General features: G+C 35.6%; 1 protein-coding gene across 1 annotated transcript; it reads right to left on the bottom strand.

Annotated features, from left to right (window-relative positions):
• Positions 1–10,709: 10,709 nt before the first annotated feature.
• On the bottom strand, positions 10,710–22,375 carry LOC139973319 (uncharacterized). Its single transcript, XM_071979921.1, has 8 exons — positions 22,248–22,375; positions 18,605–18,650; positions 17,260–17,426; positions 16,504–16,768; positions 15,425–15,660; positions 14,824–15,144; positions 14,040–14,304; positions 10,710–12,396 (listed from the first exon to the last, which is right to left on the bottom strand). The coding sequence occupies exons 1-8, from the start codon at positions 22,362–22,364 to the stop codon at positions 12,125–12,127; spliced, it is 1,689 nt and encodes a 562-aa protein (XP_071836022.1). The 5' UTR covers positions 22,365–22,375; the 3' UTR covers positions 10,710–12,124.
• Between the last annotated feature and the right edge of the window lie 1,683 nt (positions 22,376–24,058).

Raw genomic sequence — 24,058 nt, 5'->3', positions numbered from 1 at the left:
ACTAATCTTTACACTTTGTTTGTGCATTATGCCAAGAATAAAATCATTAATTTGGTTCTGTATAATATGGCGGGTTTATATGTTACTAACTGAAGTGCCTTAACTTTGAAAGCCTGAATTTTTGATAGGTGCAATGGTCTACTAGCTATTTGGCCGGAGAGATCTTCGTAACAGGTATAAATTAGTCTTCTTGCACAACAGGTATCTCCTTATCTGGATCAAAAAAATATTACCAAAGTGCAAATTACCAGAATCTACAATCAGTTTCTTGATAAGTTCATATTCCACAGAGACAAAACAGAATATAAATATATATATATTGATTTATTTATTGTTATCATTGCGTTTTTCAATAAACATAATATATGATGCACCTTTGACGGTAGGACTGATAATTCGGGAAGTAAATACCTAGCTACGTTTCCGTCATTCCAACATCTAGCCTGTCGTTGTCGTTCTCTTCACGGTAACGAATAATAAAAATATTAAAATAATTTTTAATCTTTGAAACTCAATACACTTTTAACGTGGCAATAGTGGCTTCTAACTTTGGGCCAGTTTTGCGTATATTACGGCTGTTCCATACCAACACTCCTTTTCTATAAGACAAACTAGAAAGTACAAGGCCACAAATTACAAGCACAAGTAGAACAACTGTTTTTGTATACAAACACGTGTCATTGTAGTGCGTGGTGAAGGTCAAAGATAGTCAGTTGTTGATATTCAATGGAGAGGACTTTAATTGTTACTGCAACCCTTTTGATGTTATTTCGGTCACGGATAAGCCAGTTCGGCGTTTGGTCCTTTAAACTAGACCAAAGCTAGGGTACATTGTTTACTATTTATAAACAGTACTCTAGCCAGCATGCGTCTGCAAAATAAACGAAGAAATGATGACTAAAACCATTACAACCATAACTGTCGATCACGAATCACGCCTGTTTGTGACGTGTCAAAGAATACACATAGTCCTGGACACTGATTGGTCAAATTGCACACAACATGTTCACGTTACTCTAACCTCGCCTAGTTGACGAACTTTACGGACATACGGTGCTTTGCACCGAAGGCCTGATGGACGATTAATCTAACGAATACATGTAGGCCTTTAGTCTATCATTGCAAATGTAACACCTTCTGGTCTATTAAAAACTTCTTAATTGATTCCTGGCCCTCTTTAATCATCATCCAAAGCAAGTAATATATGCCATAAACTGCCATTATAGTGTGCTACCACAATACGAACGTTTCAAGTGCCTATATTGCAAGAGCTGACGTATTACAGATAACGCCGACTCGTTGCGGATAAGTATGGTTTACATTTATTTCACGATGTTGTTGACTCAAATGCGAATAAATGTTACCTATCTTGTTTAATTCGAGAATAACTAACCAAAGTAGAGAAGTTTACGTATTGTTTTGAAGAAGTATGCTACTCAATGAGATCTATTTTATTTACGTGTGCATAATTAAGTCTTCGGCGCCACAATTCTTTGCAAATCTCAGTCGGGATTTTTTTCCTGGTGTAGCCAACCTGTGAATTTGAGATTGCTATGAAGAGTTTATGTTCAGCTAGCATCCAACATTGTGGGGCGCAAGCGCGCTACAATAATACCAACAGTCCATGTGAGAATCCGCCCTTTAGTAGCACGGACGTTCACTGATGGACACTGGCCGTCTCTGCACCATTCAAGGTTATTAGTTTGGAAAGTGAGCTTGTATATTACGTAACTATTTCCCTCTCAAGTAGCGTGATTCACCTTAACCATGCATGCAAATTAAACATAATTGTTACGTTTGATGATTGTTTTAATATTTTAAGAGTCTTAGCTGGATCATTTATACCCTATTTAGTGGTTGAATTAACCAATTTGATGCAGTATTCATCAAAATAGGTAAGTTTGAGAAGTTTAATTCTGATCTGAACGTTCAGATTGTGCCGATCTCTCAGCGTGCACCCTCCCTAGAAGAAAAACCCGCGTATTTCAGTTCCGGCGCGACCAGCGAAACCCGGCGATCGTGAATCTGATGCACTATAGCGTTGTGAACACTTTGCCTTGGTCTAAAAAATTTGGTCGCTATCAAGTTAAAATTGGAATTAAATGCCCTTATTTGTGTCTCGGCCCTTTGATCAAGTAAAATGGTACAGAAAAGACTTTGATTGAAGAGGTGAGTACTACGCTTTGTAGCCTAGAACTTCTAGTTAGAACTGGGCTACGCTATCTAGCCTAGGCTTGCCCTGTATCACATTCACATCACTCCAATCCTTGTTTCGTTTCAGGTTTGACAAACTTACTAATACTAGGCGAAGCATAGTCGAAACGTTAGTTAAGATTAACTAAAATGTTAGGCCTAAACGATTCAAATGCTAAGGAAGCTTAGATATAGGCTAGGTTCTATGCCTTTGTTTATGTTTTGTATCCGCGAAGTTTGTAGCCATGCGCATCACAGTATTTTTTGTGTATTATAGCATAGGCCTAGCCTAATAGTAATACTACTGAGAACACTAGCCGAGGCCTATACTTGTAGTTGTGTTGCAAGAACTACAGTACGAGCTTAGTCTAGAACTACAAGTAGTGTGAATGAGTTAAACAATGTTTGGACAAGTACTTTAAGCATAATAATCATAATAATCGGTTCTGATCTTTTGTGCCTTCAGGTTTCTTTTCTCTGCCATAGGGTCATTGATGTGTATTTGACTGTCCCTCCTGATGCTTTCTTTTGACTAGGCTAAGCCTAGTTCCATGTGCCAGGTCAGTTTTTCTACTATTATTAGTTTATTACAAGTTAAACAAAAAAATAACTTGTCTAAACTTACGAGGCTAGGCCGGGTCTTACTAGCCGTGACCTAGCCAAGGTGGAGCCTAATTAAAATCAGTATTCACTTAAAATTCGGTACTTTCCAATTGTTCTCAGTCATTATCAATGAACAATCAAGGTGACTGATTTCTAGAGCTGAGGTAAATTGACCAAAGGTGACCATATTTGAATATCTGGCATATATAGGGCCAATGCCATTTTGATGCATGCACAAAATGAGTGCATCCATCCTAGTAAACTCTAGGCTCTGACTAGGCTAAGCCTAGTTCCATGTGCCAGGTCAGTTTTTAGTCTTTATGGCTTGTAAGACCGTTTGTATAGACCTACAGGAAAAAGCACTTTGCTTATCATAAGAGTTTAAGTTGGGCTGACATATTTTTTACCTGACGATAATTAGTAGAAACTTTGTTCTGAAGTCCCTACTGTATATTCTGGTGGTACTGCCTGCCACATTGCAGATAAACTAATTGTTCTGTTTAATAACAATGATCAATTTACAGGAGGAGGAGGCTTGTGACTACCACTGTACTCTATTGTACCGTGTATAATTTTAAATTTTGGGCTCAAATCCCTTTGAATTAATGCATGACGTCGCACACCCCACCTCTCCATTCTCCACTTTTGAAAAAGGATTGTATCTTGTGACCATAGGTGCAGCAGGACAGGTGGATTGCAAAAAGGGGGGGGGGATATTTCAATGAAAACATGGGCAATGTATTGTTATCTCTGGTAGGGTCAAATAGAACCCATTCATTAATGAGACACCATATTGACTTTTACTTTTCACATGGCACAGTTGAGAACTACACAGTTGGCACAGTTGAGTACCACAAAAACCTTCAGGCAAATCATTACAATCCCACCCCTACCAACCTAATTGAATTGGGCCCATACAAAAGAAAACTTTGAAACTAAAAGTCAAGTCACAGATTATGATCTTTACCCACTGTTCATTTATTGCTTGTTTTTCTTGTAGAACTAACTGCTGGCCTTGAGAGGAATAGAGAAGGAGAAAGTAAAAAGGAGCAAAGCTAAGCAAATCAAGAAAAAAAATAGACGCTCCGCTTCTGAAGAAGTAAGTTGTGACAGAAAAGTTCTGTCATGGATGGCAGAAAACTACTTGGAATAATGTCCTGTCGTTCTCCATTTCCCGGTAGTAGCCAGAGCTTGAAAAGCCAACAAAGTGGTTGGAAGGCTTAAACTACCAGCGCAGAAACTGCCTGACAAAAGTACAGGTGATGGCACTCCTTCAAATACAAGGTGCAGATGTAATATTAAAAAACAAAACAACATTGAGGGTAAACTTTTGGATGGGTTTATGGAGTCGTGGAAACTAATATTTTCATTTGCATGTGACCCATTTTATTGAGACAATGAAGATAGTACTTACCATCTCGTGCAGTGTGAGGATCATGGCTTTCATTTTATTTACCAGCAGTCAACCACCAACACCTTCCTTTCCTCTTAAGTTTAAATACCCTAAAAATAGGCTGCTTTAGTGTTATTGGATTATACAACTATTGGCAGGACTATCCAACAAATAGTCTAATATAAAATTCAAATGCCGTTTGCATAAGGAGACTGTTATGTGTGAGAGCTTTGAGGCAGCAGAAACCACATGGTCACATGCTTTTCGTTTTTGCAGTCAATCGCTGAATACTGTATCATTGTGAAGTAGGTCTGGTTGCCCTTTTTCACACTGAAGGTATGGCAATTCTCCAAGTCAAGTCAAGTTGCCCCAACCCTCCCCAAACCCACAAACCCATAGCTACAGTACAAGTATGTTATCAAGATTAGTCTACATTGAATCTCATTGAATGACACTAATGTCTGTAGGTTTATCCCAAGATAGGTCTATGTATGTTTAGTAGTTAAGTTAATATGGTTTGCCTAAGGTATTGTCATGCAACTGGAATAAGTGAGAGTGTGAAGGCAGCACACACCATATTGCGTGGTGTGAAGCTTTGCCACGTACTCTTTACTGTTTTTTGTTAGTGGCTTAATAATACTTTATAACACTTAAGGTCAACACTGGGGGCATATTTCTAATAGATCAGTAGACTATACTGTATATAATAGGCAATTGGCCTAAGGTATTGTCATGCAACTGGAATAAGTGAGAGTGTGAAGGCAGCACACACCATATTGCTTGGTGTGAAGCTTTGCCACATTCTCTTTACTGTTTCTGTTAGTGGCTTAATATACTTTGTAGTACTTAACGTCTACACTTGGGGCATATATCTAATAGATCAGTAGACTATATACTGTATAGGATAGGCAATTGGCCTAAGGTATTGTCATGCAACTGGAGTAAGTGAGAGTGTGAAGGCAGCACACACCATATTGCTTGGTGTGAAGCTTTGCCACATACTCTTTACTGTTTCTGTTAGTGGCTTAATAATACTTTGTAATACTTAAGGTCTACACTGGGGGCATATATCTAATAGATCAGTAGACTATACTGTATATGATAGGCAATTGGCGTAAGGTATTGTCATGCAACTGGAATAAGTGAGAGTGTGAAGGCAGCACACACCATATTGCGTGGTGTGAAGCTTTGCCACATACTCTTTACTGTTTCTGTTAGTGGCTTAATAATACTTTGTAATACTTAAGGTCTACACTGGGGGCATATATCTAATAGATCAGTAGACTATACTGTATATGATAGGCAATTGGCGTAAGGTATTGTCATGCAACTGGAATAAGTGAGAGTGTGAAGGCAGCACACACCATATTGCGTGGTGTGAAGCTTTGCCACATACTCTTTACTGTTTTTTGTTAGTGGCTTAATAATACTTTATAACACTTAAGGTCAACACTGGGGGCATATTTCTAATAGATCAGTAGACTATACTGTATATAATAGGCAATTGGCCTAAGGTATTGTCATGCAACTGGAATAAGTGAGAGTGTGAAGGCAGCACACACCATATTGCTTGGTGTGAAGCTTTGCCACATTCTCTTTACTGTTTCTGTTAGTGGCTTAATATACTTTGTAGTACTTAACGTCTACACTTGGGGCATATATCTAATAGATCAGTAGACTATATACTGTATAGGATAGGCAATTGGCCTAAGGTATTGTCATGCAACTGGAGTAAGTGAGAGTGTGAAGGCAGCACACACCATATTGCTTGGTGTGAAGCTTTGCCACATACTCTTTACTGTTTCTGTTAGTGGCTTAATAATACTTTGTAATACTTAAGGTCTACACTGGGGGCATATATCTAATAGATCAGTAGACTATACTGTATATGATAGGCGGTTGGCCTAGGGTATTGTCATGCAACTGGAATAAGTGAGAGTGTGAAGGCAGCTCACACCATATTGCTTGGTGTGAAGCTTTGCCACATACTCATTACTGTTTCTGTTAGTTGCTTAATAATACTTTGTATTACCTAAGGTCTACACTGGGGGCATATATCCAATAGATCAGTAGACTATACTGTATATGATAGGCGGTTGGCCTAAGGTATTGTCATGCAACTGGAATAAGTGAGAGTGTGAAGGCAGCACACACCATATTGCGTGGTGAATATTGTTTACTCTGTGAGCCTATAATATGCAGTTTTTAGTAGTTGTCATTGTTAAACATAGATTTTCCAAAATCGTGTAAAATCGATTTCAGAACAATTTGCTTTGCAAACTTTTGGTATTTACTGTACATAAGTGCAGTGAATGTGTTTACATCTAGAGGCTCTCACACAGAGCAACAATTTGAGTTCCAGTGACCTATCAAATGGAAACTGATGAACTCTTCAGCAGTTTTAAAAAGCGCTACAAAAGATGTCAATGATGCTATCTGTGATGTTTCAAAGCAACGCTAGAGTCAATCAGACCCCCCCCCCACCATAATAAAAGTTGTGCCCCTCCCATGAACAAATCCTACCCAAAGGAAGCTTGATGTTTATGCTGAAAACCCTTATACCTTGACTTCTTCTGCTGTTCACTGTGACAGGACACAATAAAAAGAACTTAACAGTGATAAAATCTTGTTTGTTATCCTTTTCTTTGTGCTTTTCATTATTTGATTGTACCAAACAGTGTCCCTCTCCACCCACCCTGACTGCATGTAAGAGGGAACTAATGACACTGCTAAGGTTCATCACATACTACTAGTCAGAGCCTGGCAATGTTCCACTCTCCCCCACCTCCCCCGCCCCCATGTTTTCATGTGGGACTTATTAATTGTGTATAAAAATATTTTTTGACCTTTCACATGACATTTCCAGTCACAAACCCTTTTAATTTTTTTCCATTGTCTCCCTTCTCCTACTCAAACAAAGACCAGATGTGCTTTTGTAATCGACTTCTACAAGCTTCCTAGGAGACAATAGCAAATTAATTTGAAAAAAAAAACCACCCCTTCTTAAAGCAACAATACCCCTCCCCAAGCTGGTATTTAAAAAATCCAGTGAACCCACTAACTAACAAAGAATAATTTTTGGGTAAAATCAATTGCTGATTTCTACATATTTATTTGACATTATTACAGTACAGTCATGGTGAGATTGAATATCTGGAATGATGTCCTAAGAAAAAAAGCATGATGGGCGATGTATGGATAAAATGATTGTTGCTGTACATAATAATAGGATCATTTAAAGCAAGCAAACCCTCTTATTGTAGCATGAAATAGATCATTTTATTAAATCTATGGCTGATGCTATAATATTACTAGTGACGTAGTTTAAGCAAAGTCACTGTACAACTAGCCTATAATGATAATTTAGGAAAAAATGCAACATCAAGCATCCACTTATGCTATATATTAAATGATAGAAGTTTTCGCCTTTGAGCCACACTTCGCAAATCACGATAGGGGTATATCGTTGCACAGTATGGTATGATTCATGGATAGGTATGGGTTCCACTATTACTGCTAACGCAAGTTAGCTCTTTAAATTTTCCCCGCTGACGCACGAATGTTCTATACAATATGATGTAACATTTACTTTTGGCATGTTCGATGTTGATAAACGATGGGGGAGAGTGGTTTTAGATCATCCTTTTATAAACTGTAATGCGTTTAAATCATTACATAAATTAATGTCAATCACTTATAAATCATTAAAAAAGGGGAGCTTAGAATCATATCAATCTCTTCAATGGCTTTGTCATATTTCAATTAATAACAATGTATATTCTCAACACCAAAAGATAATGGTACAGTCCAAGTTGAAACGGACGAGATTCAAGCGAAAATAAAGATGGGGAGGAAGTTTGCCGTGAAGAATATCTGTTTTGAATTGTAAACCGGATTACAAGTTTTCGTGAAAAATGCTTTATAGACGACTATTTTTTCGTTTTAAGGGTGCAATTTCGTACTAAATCGTTCGAGCATTTCAAATTTTGGCATCTTAAATACCAAAATCGAGTTTCGTCTGTCGGATAGGAAAGGAATGGAGCATAGGCAATAGCTACGGAAGATCAAATTTTCCGCGAAAATCCTTATGTCCGTACCACTAAAGGGCGGATTTTCAAATGCAGTCTTATGGCTGAAGTATGACTATAAGTAACGCATCACTAAAAGTTAAATCCTAGGAGAATATACTTAGTATAAGCCTATGATAGACATACCAAATGATACATAATATTTGTATTGGGCCTGCCTAATTTGTTGTTAGGCTAGCGAAAGCCTAGGATTTCGAGGTTAGGCACTTACATGCTGCTTCCAGCTTGTTGACAACACCCTCTGTTGTTCTGACCCATTTTCTCCCATGGTTTTGTTAGAGCGGCCATTTCGATCTCAATTTAACACTTACTATTATTTTAATTACTGTAAACGGTTTCTGTCATATCTTTACTGCCCGTGAAGTGTGATTGGGTTAGGATACTATGGTAAGCAAATCTCCATAACATATGCAGCTGTACAAAGGCTACATGCACGTACGTATGTAGCTGTTTTTGTATGTCGAGCGTTGGCAGATGGAATAGGGGCGATGTGCATCAATCGCCAAGCGATAATATATAGTTACAGCCTATAGCACGTTTCTTGACTTCCAGTCGTATAATCAGCCAATATTGCCCTGGTTGACTATATGTATAGACAGTTTCTGATTCTTCAGCAACTTCATAGGCTATCGTGAGGAAGGGAGGGGGAAATGGGAGAAGAGTGGGTACTGAAAGAGGGGAGAGGGAAGAGCGAGAGGGACATAAGGGAAGGGAAAGGGGTGCGAGGTGTGGGAAAAGAGGGGGATCAGGATTGTAGACTATCTATATTATGAGCCATGCAGGCAGAGCCTTCATCCCATTTTGTCGGAAAAGGGATTTTGGAAAGTGGCTAAATAAAAGTTGTAGCAGAACTTGTAACTGAAACTGGTGGACATTGGAGAAGGGATTCCTAAGTGTGATACAATAAAATGGGGTAGATTTACCATTTGGGACATAGTGGTCTAAAATTTATCTGTCATGGTGATGAGTGTGTGAGATTTTATGTGTCTGTGTATGAACAAAAAGTGTACCAGGCAGTCTGCTCCTCCTTAACCTGAAGCCGATGAACTTGTAGGATGTGTACTGGCGTTGTCTTGTAGTACATTCGTCAGTGATAACGTCACAGGGTCAAATGTAAAACAAAACTAATAACAACATTGGCTACTAGAACCCCGGTCAAAGTGGATGTGTAAATCTCAGTGTGGGCATTATTTCCATTGCATTCACGAAATATGAGACCACCTCACCGGGGCTCAGGACGCCCGTCCCAAAATCTTCAAAAATGCCCCGAGTCGAGAGAAATCAGAATCACACAGCGCCTCCTTTGAAATCATATGTACGTCGTTGATTGAAACTGAGTTTGAGTACGCGATACAGTAATATGATTTGGGATTGATTTTTATGCTGAACGGATGTCATTGTAGATTCTCACCGACAGGGATGTCTCATTAGTTAAATTAATTCAATATACGATTTATATGTATATATATTACGTACCTATAAACAAGTAAATAATCTTAGAGGCTGTAATTCATGCGATTAAAAAAAAAATTTGGATATATTGATAGCCTAACCGCGGCTAGAGATGTTCAGGTATTTGGTTAACCCCGTATTCCCTAAAGAAATTTCATGAAAGACTGGATTTAAGCGCCAGGTTATGCTTTGTTTGGATTTATTTAATATGTAGAGTATTTGTATAAAAACCTTTTTTTTATACACCAGCTTCTCAAAATGTCCTGATGACCGGAATTGGTCACGTAAATAAGCAGCTTAAGCGGGTTTGGCTTTGTTAATTAAAATGTCCTTTCTTATTTTCGGAAGGCGAAATTAGGGATATTTTGGAAGACACTCCGAAATTAGTTTCCATACAGAGGAGATACATCTTAAAGAAGCTCAATATTATTGTTACTTATTTCACCAGAAATCGCCACGAGATAGTAATCTAGTAGCTGGGCCGTTTGTATAAAGGCAGTTATTTATTAGTGTTTTCTTGTTTTTCACTGTTTGGATGCTAACGTCTATCGTCGTCGCATCGTGTTGGGAGACCGGGTGTCATGAAAAGAGAGCTCAGGACGATGTCGTTAAACTAATTAAGAGTCCTTACCATGTAAGTACATTTTTATGCTATTTCTCTAGATGGCTGGGATCTATTTGCCAGAGTATACAATAAATATACTTTGTAGGGCATGGAATAATCTGAACTGCAATTTTGGTTTAAAGAAAAGAAAAAGTGAAGCCAACATTAAACATTTCTTCATCTTCTATAGCAAACCCTCGGGAGGATTTCGAGAAAGCATTTAATTGAGTTGGTACGTAAAAAGAAACGTATAAGAGATAAGTCATGAAGACATTTTGAAGTGGAATATCATCGTTGATCAAGGAAGACGGTAACCAAGAATTAAGAACTTATAAAGTGTTAAATTTTGTGTTTGTAAATAATTAATGTGTTGTTACCATACTATGACAGGGGAATTATTATAGCCATAATGAATGTTGGTACATATTGTTTTCGTTGCAAAAATGTGTTTAATATCACATCTGTAAGGTTATATTTACATATTTACAACCTGGAAAATGTATTAGAACATGGTTGGAATCTTTATATTTTATTCGACCATTCCTGCTGAGAGCCGGAAACCTACGTCACCACCTAGGGGCGTGCGTGTTCCCGTTTCTATCTTTGACCTATCTTCAAACCAGCCGCTTGTTCTGGAGATTGGAGCGTTCGGAACTACACTATATAACACTTATTCCACCATACGGGTTTGAGTAATGAGGAAAAGTTAAAGGGGGGCGCTCCACTGACTTCGTTCGAGACTTTATAGTGGTGAAAGAAAAAATAGAAATAGAGCAAACGGGAAATTGTGAATTCCCTCCCCAGTGATATAGTCTGTATCAATTAAGTTAAATGTTTTTTGTATAAAGTAAGCGGGACATCATTTTTTACCCTAAGAAAGATATCGCCTATTAGTAAGTTCCAGTTGCAATTATTAAAGTAATACATTAGGGTTAGGCGTATTTAAAAACATGTCAGGGTAAAGTGTATTTAAGAACATGCTAGGGTAAGGTGCATTTCATAACTACTTATAAATAAGTTTGTGAGTAGGCGTATTTAAAAACATATAAACATGTTAGAGTTAGGCGTATTTTAAAACATGTTAGGGTAAGGTGTATTTAAGAATATGCTAGGGTAAGGTGCATTACATAACTACTATACATAAGTTTGGGAGTAAGCGTATTTACAAACTTATATAAACATGTGAGAGTTAGGCGTATTTTAAAACATGTTAGGGCATGGTGTATTTAAAAACACATAACGGTAAGGTGTACTTTATATCTACTATAAAAAAGGTAGGGTTAGGCATGTTTATAAACTACTATCAACGTGTTACGATTGAAGATTGGGGAAGACTAAATAAATACAATGAATGCATCAGACATAATGGTCTAATTTCGATAGAATTCTGCAAACCACAAGCTCCGAAAGGTCTCGCCATGTTTGCTTATATATTGGCTTTTCGTTTATTTTTTATACAGCAACTGTCTCTCATATTCATTTCTGAGTTTGGAAATTTAAGAGAACTCAAAAGTTGAAACATTGAGAACATTAGGGTGGGGGGGGGGGAAGAGGTCAAATTTTGTAAGCAATACACAATCCATAGTGCATAGTTACCAATCGTTTACATGGAATGGAAGTTCTGTCGAACTAAACTAAAAAGAAAAGAAAAGAAGTCAGCATGTTTTGTAACATAATTATTGATAAAAGCATTGCCATTACGATACACAAAACATAGAAGCAATACATCAATATATTTAACTGTTGTTAACTGTTCTTGTGCTATAGTTTCATACATGCCGTTGTAGGTCTTTATTGTTCTTCATCGATTGCGCGAACTTTCATCTCTGAAAATTGCATATAATAATAATAATAACCTGGAAGGCTATACCAATAAAAGTAATAACTCCCATAGGGACTGTTTAGAGATGAATAATCATAATAATAATCAATGTACCACCATGCACCATCATAATAACGGGCTAAGTTGTTATTTTCAGAGCTAAGATTACTATAGTCGTAGTCATCGTTATCGTTGTCTCGTGTAGTGAACTGTTGGTCATCATGGTAGGTCAGCGAATCACCTGTTAAATAAAAACAATAGAAGAAGAAACAGAAAGAAATTCAAAAATTAGTTCATTGCATCGATTCAGTATACTTAGCAACATGTTATTCCAATAATTATATATTACATGTGATTTTGATTTTGATTAACGTGTGTTAAACTAAACGTCGTGTATTATCTATGATTATTAAACACGAAAATATGTGGAAAGGGAAGGGGAAGGGAAAGGGGTTGTCAAATATTATGTTTGGCTTGTTATGTTGTTGAACTATTGTTCATATTGTGAAAGCGTTTAGTTTTGTTTTTGTTTTTTTTGTAACGAATTTTCTTTCATGATGAAATCAATAAAAAAAAATTCCGACATGGTCGAAGTATGCACTACTTTCATCGTAATATTCATAAGTACTTCCCCGATCTTGCCGTTTGTAAATTAAAGGGAGTTCATTCATGTGTCCTCATTTTTAATAAGTTTGTTTTGTCATCTATTTATCTGTTTTCATTTTTATATAAGTTTTCAAGACTGGAATAGAGGACAATTGTCATACACAACAGTTCTATTTCAGTGTAATATTACAAGTGATCCGGCTTTCCTTTACAAGAACAGCTACGGTGTATTTGGTTTATTGTTGTTATGTAATAGTTAAGAATATATTTAATTGATGCTGTCAGCTGTTGAAGCTCCGCTTTTTTAACATGACCTACAATGATATTTTATGACGTAGCTGTTCTAGGCGAGCACGCATGTCGACTGCAGCTGTTTTGTATTCGAACGAGAATAATCTCATCATCGTTCCTTTTATCGAGCATGCTGGCGGTATGAATAAATGTGATATCTTTGCTTACAGCACTTATTGCTGACATAAATTTGATAGAAGAAGGAGTAAATAAATCAATCAATATAGATCAACTTTAACGAATCGTTCATTTCTAGAATTGTTAGCCTACCACTTAAAACAACCCCAATTGGCAAGATCTGTTATCGTACCCTCTAAACACGAGCTACTCGGGAGTCCAGCACCGTACAATGATACAATATGCATATTTAAGTTTGTGCTTGTGCGCACGCGTGTGTGTCTGTACGTGTGCGTGAAGATTTGCGTAGGGTACATAATCATCTTACCCTGTGATATTTCCATATTTTCCTTTTGAGTATGGCTTTGTAATATTTGGTCGTTACATTACATGTCTGATTACATTAACAATTACTGCTAGTGTTCGGTCTATCTTGTCGAATATAAATTGCTAATCTTTTCCCTATGTATGTGCCTTATGCAAAGAAGTATAAACATAATTAGGTACTGTATGATATGGCGGGTTTATATGATACTAACTGAAGTGTCTTGATTTTGAGTGTTCGTAGGTCCAAAGGTCCAGCTATTTGTCCAGAGATTTCTACCTACTAGATATATGCACCTTCCTTGGATCAACAAACTATTACCACAGTTAATCACCAGGACCTGCCGTCGAGTTAATCTCGTTATTTTCAGCAAAGACAAAACATTGTGTATAAACTAGTAAGTGATTGGATAGTGAATTATATCATACAAATAGTACTACATAATTCTTTGTAAATACTTCGTTCTTAAATAAACAATATATATTATGTCAAACTGACAAGAAAATAACATGATAGGATTGATAATTCGGGAGATATTAACCTACCTGCATCTCCGTCAGAATAATTTCCAACATCTAGCCTGAAGTAATCGTTCTCGTCACTGATACGAAAGAACTCGTATTTGGCGTAGTAAGGGGCACCGTAACGGCCAACTAAGTCGATCCGGAGTTCATATTGTCTTTGGTTCGTCAAGCTATATATCTTTTCATTTCCGAGCCAAAAGTTCCGACTTCGATTACCAAAGCCAATCTTGTAGTCATCCCAATAAAGATAAAAGTCTTGTGAATCATCAACGCGACGCTGGAATACCTAAAAAAATCAACGTAAATATTCAGTTCTTAAGGAACATACATGTATTACATCATTACAGTCATTTAGAAGTGGTTCTCACCACCAATATTTTGATGCCATAAATATTGCCCGTTAATATAACAATTACAAAAAAAAATCAACCCTTATCCAAAGAACAACCAATATGTAAAGATTCGTGAAGTTTCTAATAATAAATTCCTGAAAGTACTAACACAACACAGAGAATGCTTCATCTTAGGGAATGCGCTCCTAGTGGCAATAAATTAGGCATTCAACTTTCTCCGTCTAAAGGGCAGCCTAATCCCGTGTTCTACATACGGCAACGTTGTTTAAACTAGCTTACGGGTATCAAATCGAACATCATATTCACAATCCAAACTAGCTTTTATGTATTTTGAACGTCCGTTATGAGGGATTGGGCTCTGGTGGGTCGTGGTTTGGTATTCATGGATGACTTGTGTGTCGTCTACCTAAAAGCTTGCGGATCACTGGTTTAAGAAAAACTGTCACACTTACCGTCCAGCCTCCCCCGTCAGACATATTACAGTAAACTTCAAACGGAGAGTCAGGCCAAATGGTGGGTTTGATTTCATAGACGCCACTAGTTCTCTCGCCATTGTTGTACAGTTCTTTACAGTCAGAAGGGAATGTGCCGCCTGTAGGCCTACACTGTGTGCCGTCTCCGCTAAACCCAGGCGGACAGTAACATTGTAAAATACCGTTCCTTTCTTCACAATCTGCGTTAGAATCGCATTGATAACTATCGTCACACGAAAGATGATTATCCGTACAAGAACATTTCTTGTCACAGTTTGGAGAGACGTAAATTCCTCCTTCCTGGAAAGTAGAAAATCGTTACACGTATCATAAGTAACTTGAGGGATTTGAAAAGGTTTCTTTTAGTAGTGATAAGATGAAATACTGCAAACACGCACAAGATATATCAGTTTTCCTAAATTTACTGGCAAAAGTGTGTATATCCAAAGTTGACGAGAGTGCGGGTTGGAAGAGGTCAGAGGCAAATGTAAATCGATCCACTAACCCCAGTTTTTGAAAGCATCATTTAAATTGTTACACTGTTGGTAATAGATATCACAATCTGAAAGAAAATACTTACTTCTAACAATACACCTTTCTCTCCATCTGTTTCACTTTCGATGTAACATCCGCAGTCCTCTATTCTAATGCAGTTATCATCGTTCATCAAAAATCCCCCAGGACAGACACACGAATGAGATCCTTTGCAGGAAGTATTGACACAACTATCAGGATCTGCACAGGTAGCCTCGCAAAGTTGACACTCATTGTAGGTTTTATTTGTTGGACACCATTCAATGTAGTTATTTACATAGCCTATGAGAATAAGAAAAATATACTTTAAAATTAGCTATTCTTATTATGAACTCTGTAACGAAACATAACGAATTTGGCTTAATAAAGGGTTATAACTTCAAGCAGTGGTTTGGTGTTTGGTTGACAATTTCTATAAATTACGAAATATGTTCCGAGTCTGAGTTTTTATACTCCACAACGACACCACTTTGTATAAAAGTATTAACACGCAAGAAGGAACTGTGACATTTCAAGATCGTTCTAGTTGATGCGAAAATATTTTGAAATGATACTTGACTTTAGTCTAGCTTATGATCAAATGCAATTTCGTAAACTGAATAAGTTAGAGGGCCTGGCTTATCAATCCTAGCTAGATCTTCGTCAGAGACAAACTGAAACGAAGACAGATTTAAAAATTGAAAATTCAAACTGACTTTTAACAAGTCAGTTGGACAGGTAGTTGGCTAAATTAGACAAAAATGAAGATTGAAGATTAGGCTTAGGAGATGATATAGCTGTAGACATAGGCTGTACAGAAGGGTGTAACTATGGGAGTTAATTAGTAAGTTCAATTTAGTTTATTGTGTTAATTTTTTTCTTCACATAATACACAACAAAAACAGTGTAGTAGAAACAGGAATTAAGGTGAAGGGAAGTAAACAAAACAAAAAACTTATAAGCTTGAATATTGATAAAGGTATCATCACAATATTTAATAGTGAACATTTAAATCAGCTTGAAATTTGTCATATCCTTCGAAATCCTGCATCCTTATTTCCTATGATATATCGAATCTTCTATCGACCAGAAAAGACCTATTTGGGACATGAATAAACGTATCTGAAAGTTTTTCTATATATTTACCTACTGTTCTGTTGGTTATATCTGCTTTGACGAGCTTGTAGTTGCTAAAGTCATCGCTTATTCGGAATGTGTCATACGTCACATAAAAAGACGAACCATCTGTTGTCGTCAAGTCAATACGGAGTTGATATCTCTTTTGATTGGTTAAGTATGAAAGCCTCTTATTACCGATCCACAATTCACTCGAAAGAAAACCAAATCCTAGCTGATAATCTTCCCAGCTGCGATTAAAATTAATCGTTCCGTCAAACCGACGTTGAATGATCTGCATAACGAAACAAGTAATTTGAATATAGTTCATACAAGATATTAAGTTAAATTAGATTATTAAAACCAACCATTCATTTACGTTTCCAAAAATCATTTTTTCTTTATTTTGTGACATAAAGTTTAAATCCATGGCTGATTGTTAACCACAACTGAAGTAATCCCATCTGAAGATCTTAAGAAGTTGACCATCGGAGTTAAGAAGTATTTCATATACAAATTATGATACATTATGCAAAGGATGACAGATGAAACGAGTTCTAGCATGGTAAATTGTAGAATTTTTTTTATAGTTTAGTATGAAATATATATTGTGATCAACTTAAAATGAAAACAAGTATAAAAAAGTAAACATGATCATAAAAGAATTTAAAGGCTTAAGGGAACATGAGAGCTAACACTATAAAACTGTGCTTGATTAGGTGAAAGAAGCTGAATATCCGGCTGATGTTTGGCATCGACGTTCATAATTCATTTTGAAATACGTACCGTCCATCCGCCATCATCTGCGGTGTTATCACAGTAGACTTCAAAAGGTTCGGCATAACCGTCTGGTTTAATGAGATAAACACCACTGGAACTTGTAGATGAACAACGATGCAACACTTCGTGACAATCTCTTGGGTATTCAGGACGTTGATAAAGGAAAAAATAGTCTGTCAAAGGAGAACAAGTGGTGATTCTGATATCATGAGAACTCAGTTGTCTTCAAGATTTATTGTTACGTTATAATGTAAAGATAGAAGGTTATCCGTAAATCAGCCAGATTTTTAAAACAAAAAGGAGTTTAATTAAACAATCATATATTTCATCTCGACTTAATGCTAACTTAACACATCAAGAGCAAGGTTGCAATAGTAAGAAATGAGGTTTTTTTTCCAAAATATTATTACAATTAGTCTTGAATATTCAGTGATATGTTATAAATGAAACCCAAATTACTGAAATTTCGTCACAAAGACACTTCTCTAAAAAGTTGCATTAACGTTATACAAAAAAATAAACGGTCAAATCTGAACTAAAAGGTCAAATTCAAGATTAGTGAAAGATATGAAAAATAAAGATTTTAGTATCAGATATACATTAAAAAAAATAACAAAATGAAAGGATATTCTGAAAAATATTAAAACAAAATCTATTACTAAATTTGCATTTGATTGTTATTCTCAGTTCAGACATCACTTCCTTTCCATGAAGAGTTTATGTCAGGTTTTCGCTTTTGTACAGAATATAATCTTGCCAACATATGTGACATAAATGTATAACAGCTTAATATTTTGATACACAAATTGCAACTATTTACGCAATAAAGAACTTGGATGATAATTTCCAAGGTTGCTTAGATAATCTACAAGTTAAGCAATCAAATGTAAATGACCTTTGAAATAGTTCTTTATATAAAATGATATATAAATACTGATATAAAAATGGGCGTATTATCTGACTGACATGTAAGACCAGCGAGCATATTTTCCTATTTCACAACGTGTACCGTACCATATGTTGACAAGTAAAGAAAGGCTTTATCATGAAAGTTGTTTACAAATTTGAAATCTACAGTGTCGAAGATTTTTTCAAAGCTTTCGTTATTTCTTTTTGTCAAAATGTATTTACTTGCTTGTGACTGAAGGAAGTAATAAGTAGAAGAAATATTTCTCTTCTCATATTACACGAGAGTTAGTGATCATAATTATATTAACAGATGTTGCCGTGACATATGTTTGGCATGGATTATGAGGAATGAAAATATCAATCAATGAGAAAGTGTACGATAAACAGGGGATAGGAAAAATAAGAAAAGGGTTAATTAATAGAAAATGAAAAAAACACTCACTGTGACCTTTTCCTTCAGTCGCTCCTACAAAGAGTTGTTGATTACTCTGAGTAAAAGAGAATCAAAGCATCATGTATATGTTATCAGCGATAAATATAGTTAACATATTTTCCCCAACATTTTCAATTTTACTTGAATGTCATTCACTTATTTACAGTTTATTTTCAATCGTGAACTATGAGGGCAACATGTACGAGATTGACTCGGCTGTGCCTGTTTCCTGCAAATGGCAAATACTTCCCTATACTTAACTTGAGTAATAACAGCAAGGATTGAGGTAAAGCTAATGTATAGGAGTTGGAATCGAGTTCAAACGTTGCATGTTGAAATGCATTGAGATCATTAAACCAATTAAAAAAAAATCTGTTAACTTTTGTTTTCAGAAAAAAATAGTACAATGAATGGTTTGTGTTGATTTGTGTATATTCCGAAAAATGTTGTAGGGCAATCAGAGAGATTATGTTATTATTATTAGAATTGGCAGAAATTGATTTATTTTACAGTGAATGGGTTAAAATTGCTTTAAGTGTTCATTGAACTAATTACACGAAAATAAGCGCGAAAAAAAAATTTGATCAAAAGTTTCTGTTCTGCAGACATATAATTTTCTTTATGTTGATCATTGTTTAACAGTTTTCATTAAGTTCTTATATTGCTCTCACTGTAGATATATTGCTCTCACTGTAGATATATTGCTCTCACTGTTATCTAACTGTAGATAATTATCTAAATTTAATAATGACAAATTTAGATGCCGATTCGTTTTCAACTAAGATTTGAATATCCTTTGATCACCCAATGGAAACGTCACTTCAATGCAATTAATTCACATTCATCTGAAGTTTGACCGTTCAATATAAAGAACGCCGTTACAACACACACATTTTAACATTTACATTTTAACCCAGTGAATGGGTTAAAATTGCTTAAGTGTTCATTGAACTAATTACACGAAAATAAGCGCGAAAAAAATAATTTGATCAAAAGTTTCTGTTCTGCAGACATATAATTTTCTTTATGTTGATCATTGTTTAACAGTTTTCATTAGGTTCTTATATTGCTCTCAGGGATTAATAACTGTAGATAATTATCTAAATTTTAATAATGACAAATTTAGAGGCCGATTCGTTTTCAACTAAGATTTGAATATCCTTTGATCACCCAATGGAAAAGTTACTTCAATGAAATTAATTCACATTCACCTGAAGTTTGACTTGTCAATCTAAAGAACGCCGTTACAACACACAAATAAACTCTTGTACTCATGATCGCGAACTGTTAAACATATACCTAGATATGAATTACAGTGTATCTACATAGGCTTTCTATAAATTTGCCCATTTTAAGGATCCGTTTACCTTATACATTAACCAAATGCCAACGCAACCGCTACACAGATTTCTCTTTAAACGTTCAGTGTTGTGTTTTGAAGCTATGAATTTTGCCGAGGTCTAGAACATTGGTGGAGGAATTAAGCATCAATTATCGTAAGATACACTCTGACAGTCTGAACACAGAAACTCTTTTAACGCTGTTAGTTGATTGACAACTATCTAAATAAACGATATTTCTTTACCTTAGAATTTGCAGCTACATATCATCACAAAGCCTTTGTTTCTTTTTTCGGTCGGATTTGTGAATAAGGTAAAGAGCGTGTGAAGGTAAAGATACTATTACCAATGTGAAAATGCTTCTACCACGAATTGAATCAGCGATCTTGATACTGTACTAAAAACCGTTTTATCTACGACATCGCTTTTAGGCTACCGCCTCTCTGACTTATTGTTCTTGTTTTTTAAGGAGGGAAAGGATTAATATTATATTTAATTATTTTGTATGATACATTATCGTTACAATGAAGAATGATTTGACACAGTAAACTAAACTTATACTTATAGTTGTATGAAGGAGTAGTATGAGAAATTTCAGGTGACGCAAATGCAAGTAAAAATATTGAGTAGATCAAAACTGTGCACTTGACAGAAAAAGTTTACAGCGTAAAAGTTTAGATAAAGTTGTCCCAATCTTGAAGTTGAAAACTTTAAATCTTAAGAAAAAGGTATTTAATTTGTTTTATATGATTTAATTTGTATTAAACAATTGTATTCTAGATTGATTTGTTTGAGAAATATAGTCACGACTGTTTTAATGTACATATACTTTCAGAATTTGCCTCATTTTATATTCCTCTTGATCCCTTCTTCTTTTTCATTTTTAATAGTTGTCTATAATATATATAATATACAACATAGGTTTAGAAACATTTAATTTGAGATTTTGTAAAGCTGATCCTAACTGGTTCAGAAGGAATGTATGCCCGCTAATTATAAAGTAATGCAACATTTTTAGTACAATTTTTTTTTTAAATTCCAAACTACGATAATACTGAAGTCAAAGTCGTTTGAAGTTGATTCACTCAATTAAGTTTCGTCTGAGTTTGGTTAGAAGTAAACCTTAAAATTAGTATCATGACAGGCACTTAAAGTTCTCAGAATGGACGAGATGAGATTTTATTTACTCTTAATGTTAAATAGTAGCAGGCTCTAGATAGATGTCTTTGTTTGATCAATCTCAATAAGAGTTGATAAACAGCTAAATAATATACTTTAACTTGTATTAAACAGAACTCCAATGAAGATAAAGATATATCATATAGCTTTAAAAAGCCTAATGAACAGTCGGTTGATTTAAAAGAATAGAAATTCATTTTTCGAGAATATCAAACAGCACTGAGTTTGCTGTTTTATTGGAGATAGATTGTACAACTGCTTGTCCAACGAGAGCTAGTTTTACATACAATGTTTTAGTTGTACTTTTTTGGAAATCAATTGAAATAGATCTACACATTGAATCATATGTTACCAGTGTGGACCTTTGTTGGGATATGACATCAAGATAGGAACAACACACACAAACTTATTGAGAGAAATAAATATAACTATGGTCTGTATATTGTTTTAAACGACGTCCTGTGACGCGAGTGGAATTTTTAGAATAATCAGGAAAGTTTTCTGAACAATAGTCCCTACAAATGTTAATTAAAAGTGGGCAACATTTAAATGCCATGTATTTGTAACGTCTAGCTTTTACTCCTGGAATTCCATAAAACAAAAGTAGAAGTGTTTTTGATTTCTCTTGCATGGCCTTATTGAGAGATGACAACTATCTACAAAACTGCCAACAGTAAATACTTTACACTTTTCACTTCACTTTAAATAACAAGTAGTTTCTTTTTAATTATAGCTTTCATGTCTAGAAATCAATCGAAAAAAAAATATGTATAAAATATATAATGAAAAAAATAAAATATATTACCTAGAGTTGGGGATGAAAACTAATACATTTAAATTTTAGGAACCCATTTGTTTTTTGTCTGTTTTTTTTAGCAAGCCTGTTAAGAATAGTTAATGAAATTTGTTAAAGTTTAAATCCAACTAAAGGCAGAAAAACTAACAGGATTTAAAATCTACCTCACCGAAGAAAATTGTTAGTACTATTTTATACATTGTATGTAAAATGATATTTAACATTTAATTTATTGAAATAGGTAAAACTTACTGTTAAATTATTTATACAATAATCACAATTTATAATAAAATAAATTCCACAAAGTCTGAAATATTAGAATTGAAAAAGTACTCACCTCTCCGTGGAAACAGACAATATTTCTTGACAGGACGAAGAAACAAAATTGTATAAAAAATCGTAGCTTTCTTGGAATCCACATTTTGAAAATAATCGTTTCTTGCTGATTCTCCATGAAACACTGAATCAAACTAAATCGATGTGAAGGACACTTTGGCAACATTTTAGTGGGAATGAAGAAAAGTACGGGGGAGCAAGAGAGCATTTGTCACCGGCAAGGATGGAATTTGTCATCTTGTGACCTTCATTTAGGGTAATTTGCATGTAATTAATGATGGTTACTGAAAGCTACAGTATAATGGTTTGTTCCATTCTATTGTATAGACACGAGGAAAATATTAGCCGGATCTTATAGCGAATAACTATAATTATAATAATAACAATTACCGTAATATGGTTTTCGATGTTTCACGTTTTCTGCCAATTGTATGTCAGATTGAACTGTTTCTTCGAAGTTTTAAAGTAAAGAAGTTGCCAGTTCATATTTTAAACATAAAAACTGATTTTTAAATATGTTCCAATTAAAATATCTTGTCTTGAGTAAACAATACCATGTAATGAGAAGTAATGGAATTTGTTTGAGGTCGTTATGCAGGGGAGGGGGGGGTGCACATGAAGAAATGGTCGGAATCTTTCCCCACTGATTTTATAAGTCCCTGACTGAGCCATGTCCCCCTTTTCAGGTACTTGTGAACGTCACTAGTCTTTATACGTAGCATCCCCCTTCGGTGTTTCAAACGAGCCTAGTTTGCATGTATGATGGGAGGAGCAGACGGCGGCGTCTCAAATATCATAAAGTCTTCTTTAAAGTATAAACCATGAGCTTCCTCCGAATGTATACTGAACGGGGAGGCTCACCACCAAGTAGGGGCAATGAAGGACAGTGGCGTGCGCAAAGGGGGCGGGGACCACCTTCGATCTTCAGTCGGTAAAACTGGTTTGGTTGGGTTTTTTCTAACCGTCTCACACAAAGTATCATTATGCAAATTTGATTGGGCTACTGATGTGGACCGCATTTATAGTATATGCCTCAACAGTTTTCAAGATTAAATACAAAAACAAAATATGGGTCCGATGATCCCATTACCCCTAAATTGATATGAAACGGTTAGATCACACTGCAGCTACGCTCCACCCCCCCCCCCCCACCCTATTATAAAAACAAAGGTTTACGTCTGGTGAAGGTTGAGGCCTTTACCTCAATCAGTTAGAAAATAAATTATAACGTATTAATTTTTATCAGCACAATCTTTCTTTCATATCTTTAATGTTTGTGAAGGGTACTATGGTTAACAAATCTTCTAACCTATGCAGCTGTACAGAGGCTACATGTCACGTATGTAACTGTACTATGGCATCAGAAAATCGGGCTGTTTCGTAACAGGTTCAATACTATTTGTATGTCGAGGGTTGGCTGATGAAATTTTTGAATTTTTTTTGAATACTTGACTTTGGTCGTTGAAGCGTACACACGTACTTTTTCGGAGCTCTTGCAATTCGTTCATTTTTGGGGGTCTGGGATCGTTTTTTTTTTTCATCAAAACACCTAGTGATTCGTTTAGTTGTTTATTTGGAGTTATTTTTTGTCCGTTCCTGTCATTCTGCATGTTTTTGTGTTCAATCTGTGCTGTTTTTCGTCTTCTTTCAGTGCTGTCCGTTGTTTTAGGTCTGTAACGTCAGTGTACCCTATCGTTCAGTATATAGTCTCTGTTTAGCCTAAGCTGCTAATCGTGAGTATCGATTTTCTGTGTTCGCGGGTATTCTGTGCCTCAGTGTATTCGTTATTTATTGTCTGTAACTTTCATTCTG

This window comes from Apostichopus japonicus, chromosome 9, assembly GCF_037975245.1.
Source record: "Apostichopus japonicus isolate 1M-3 chromosome 9, ASM3797524v1, whole genome shotgun sequence".
In the NCBI taxonomy this organism is placed as follows: Eukaryota; Metazoa; Echinodermata; class Holothuroidea; order Aspidochirotida; family Stichopodidae; genus Apostichopus; species Apostichopus japonicus.
The sequence above is the reverse complement of the archived record's forward strand: the minus strand, read 5'-3'. Positions and strand labels throughout refer to the sequence as shown.

Coding starts and splice junctions, on each gene's coding strand:
- LOC139973319 (XM_071979921.1), bottom strand. CDS start 22,364: ATGGAGAATCAGCAAGAAACGATTATTTTCAAAATGTGGATTCCAAGA. Junction 14,305..14,823: donor CTGACGGGGGAGGCTGGACG/GTAAGTGTGACA, acceptor TGATTTTTTTAG/GTATTCCAGCGTCGCGTTGA. Junction 12,397..14,039: donor TTATTCTGACGGAGATGCAG/GTAGGTTAATAT, acceptor TTTATTTAACAG/GTGATTCGCTGACCTACCAT.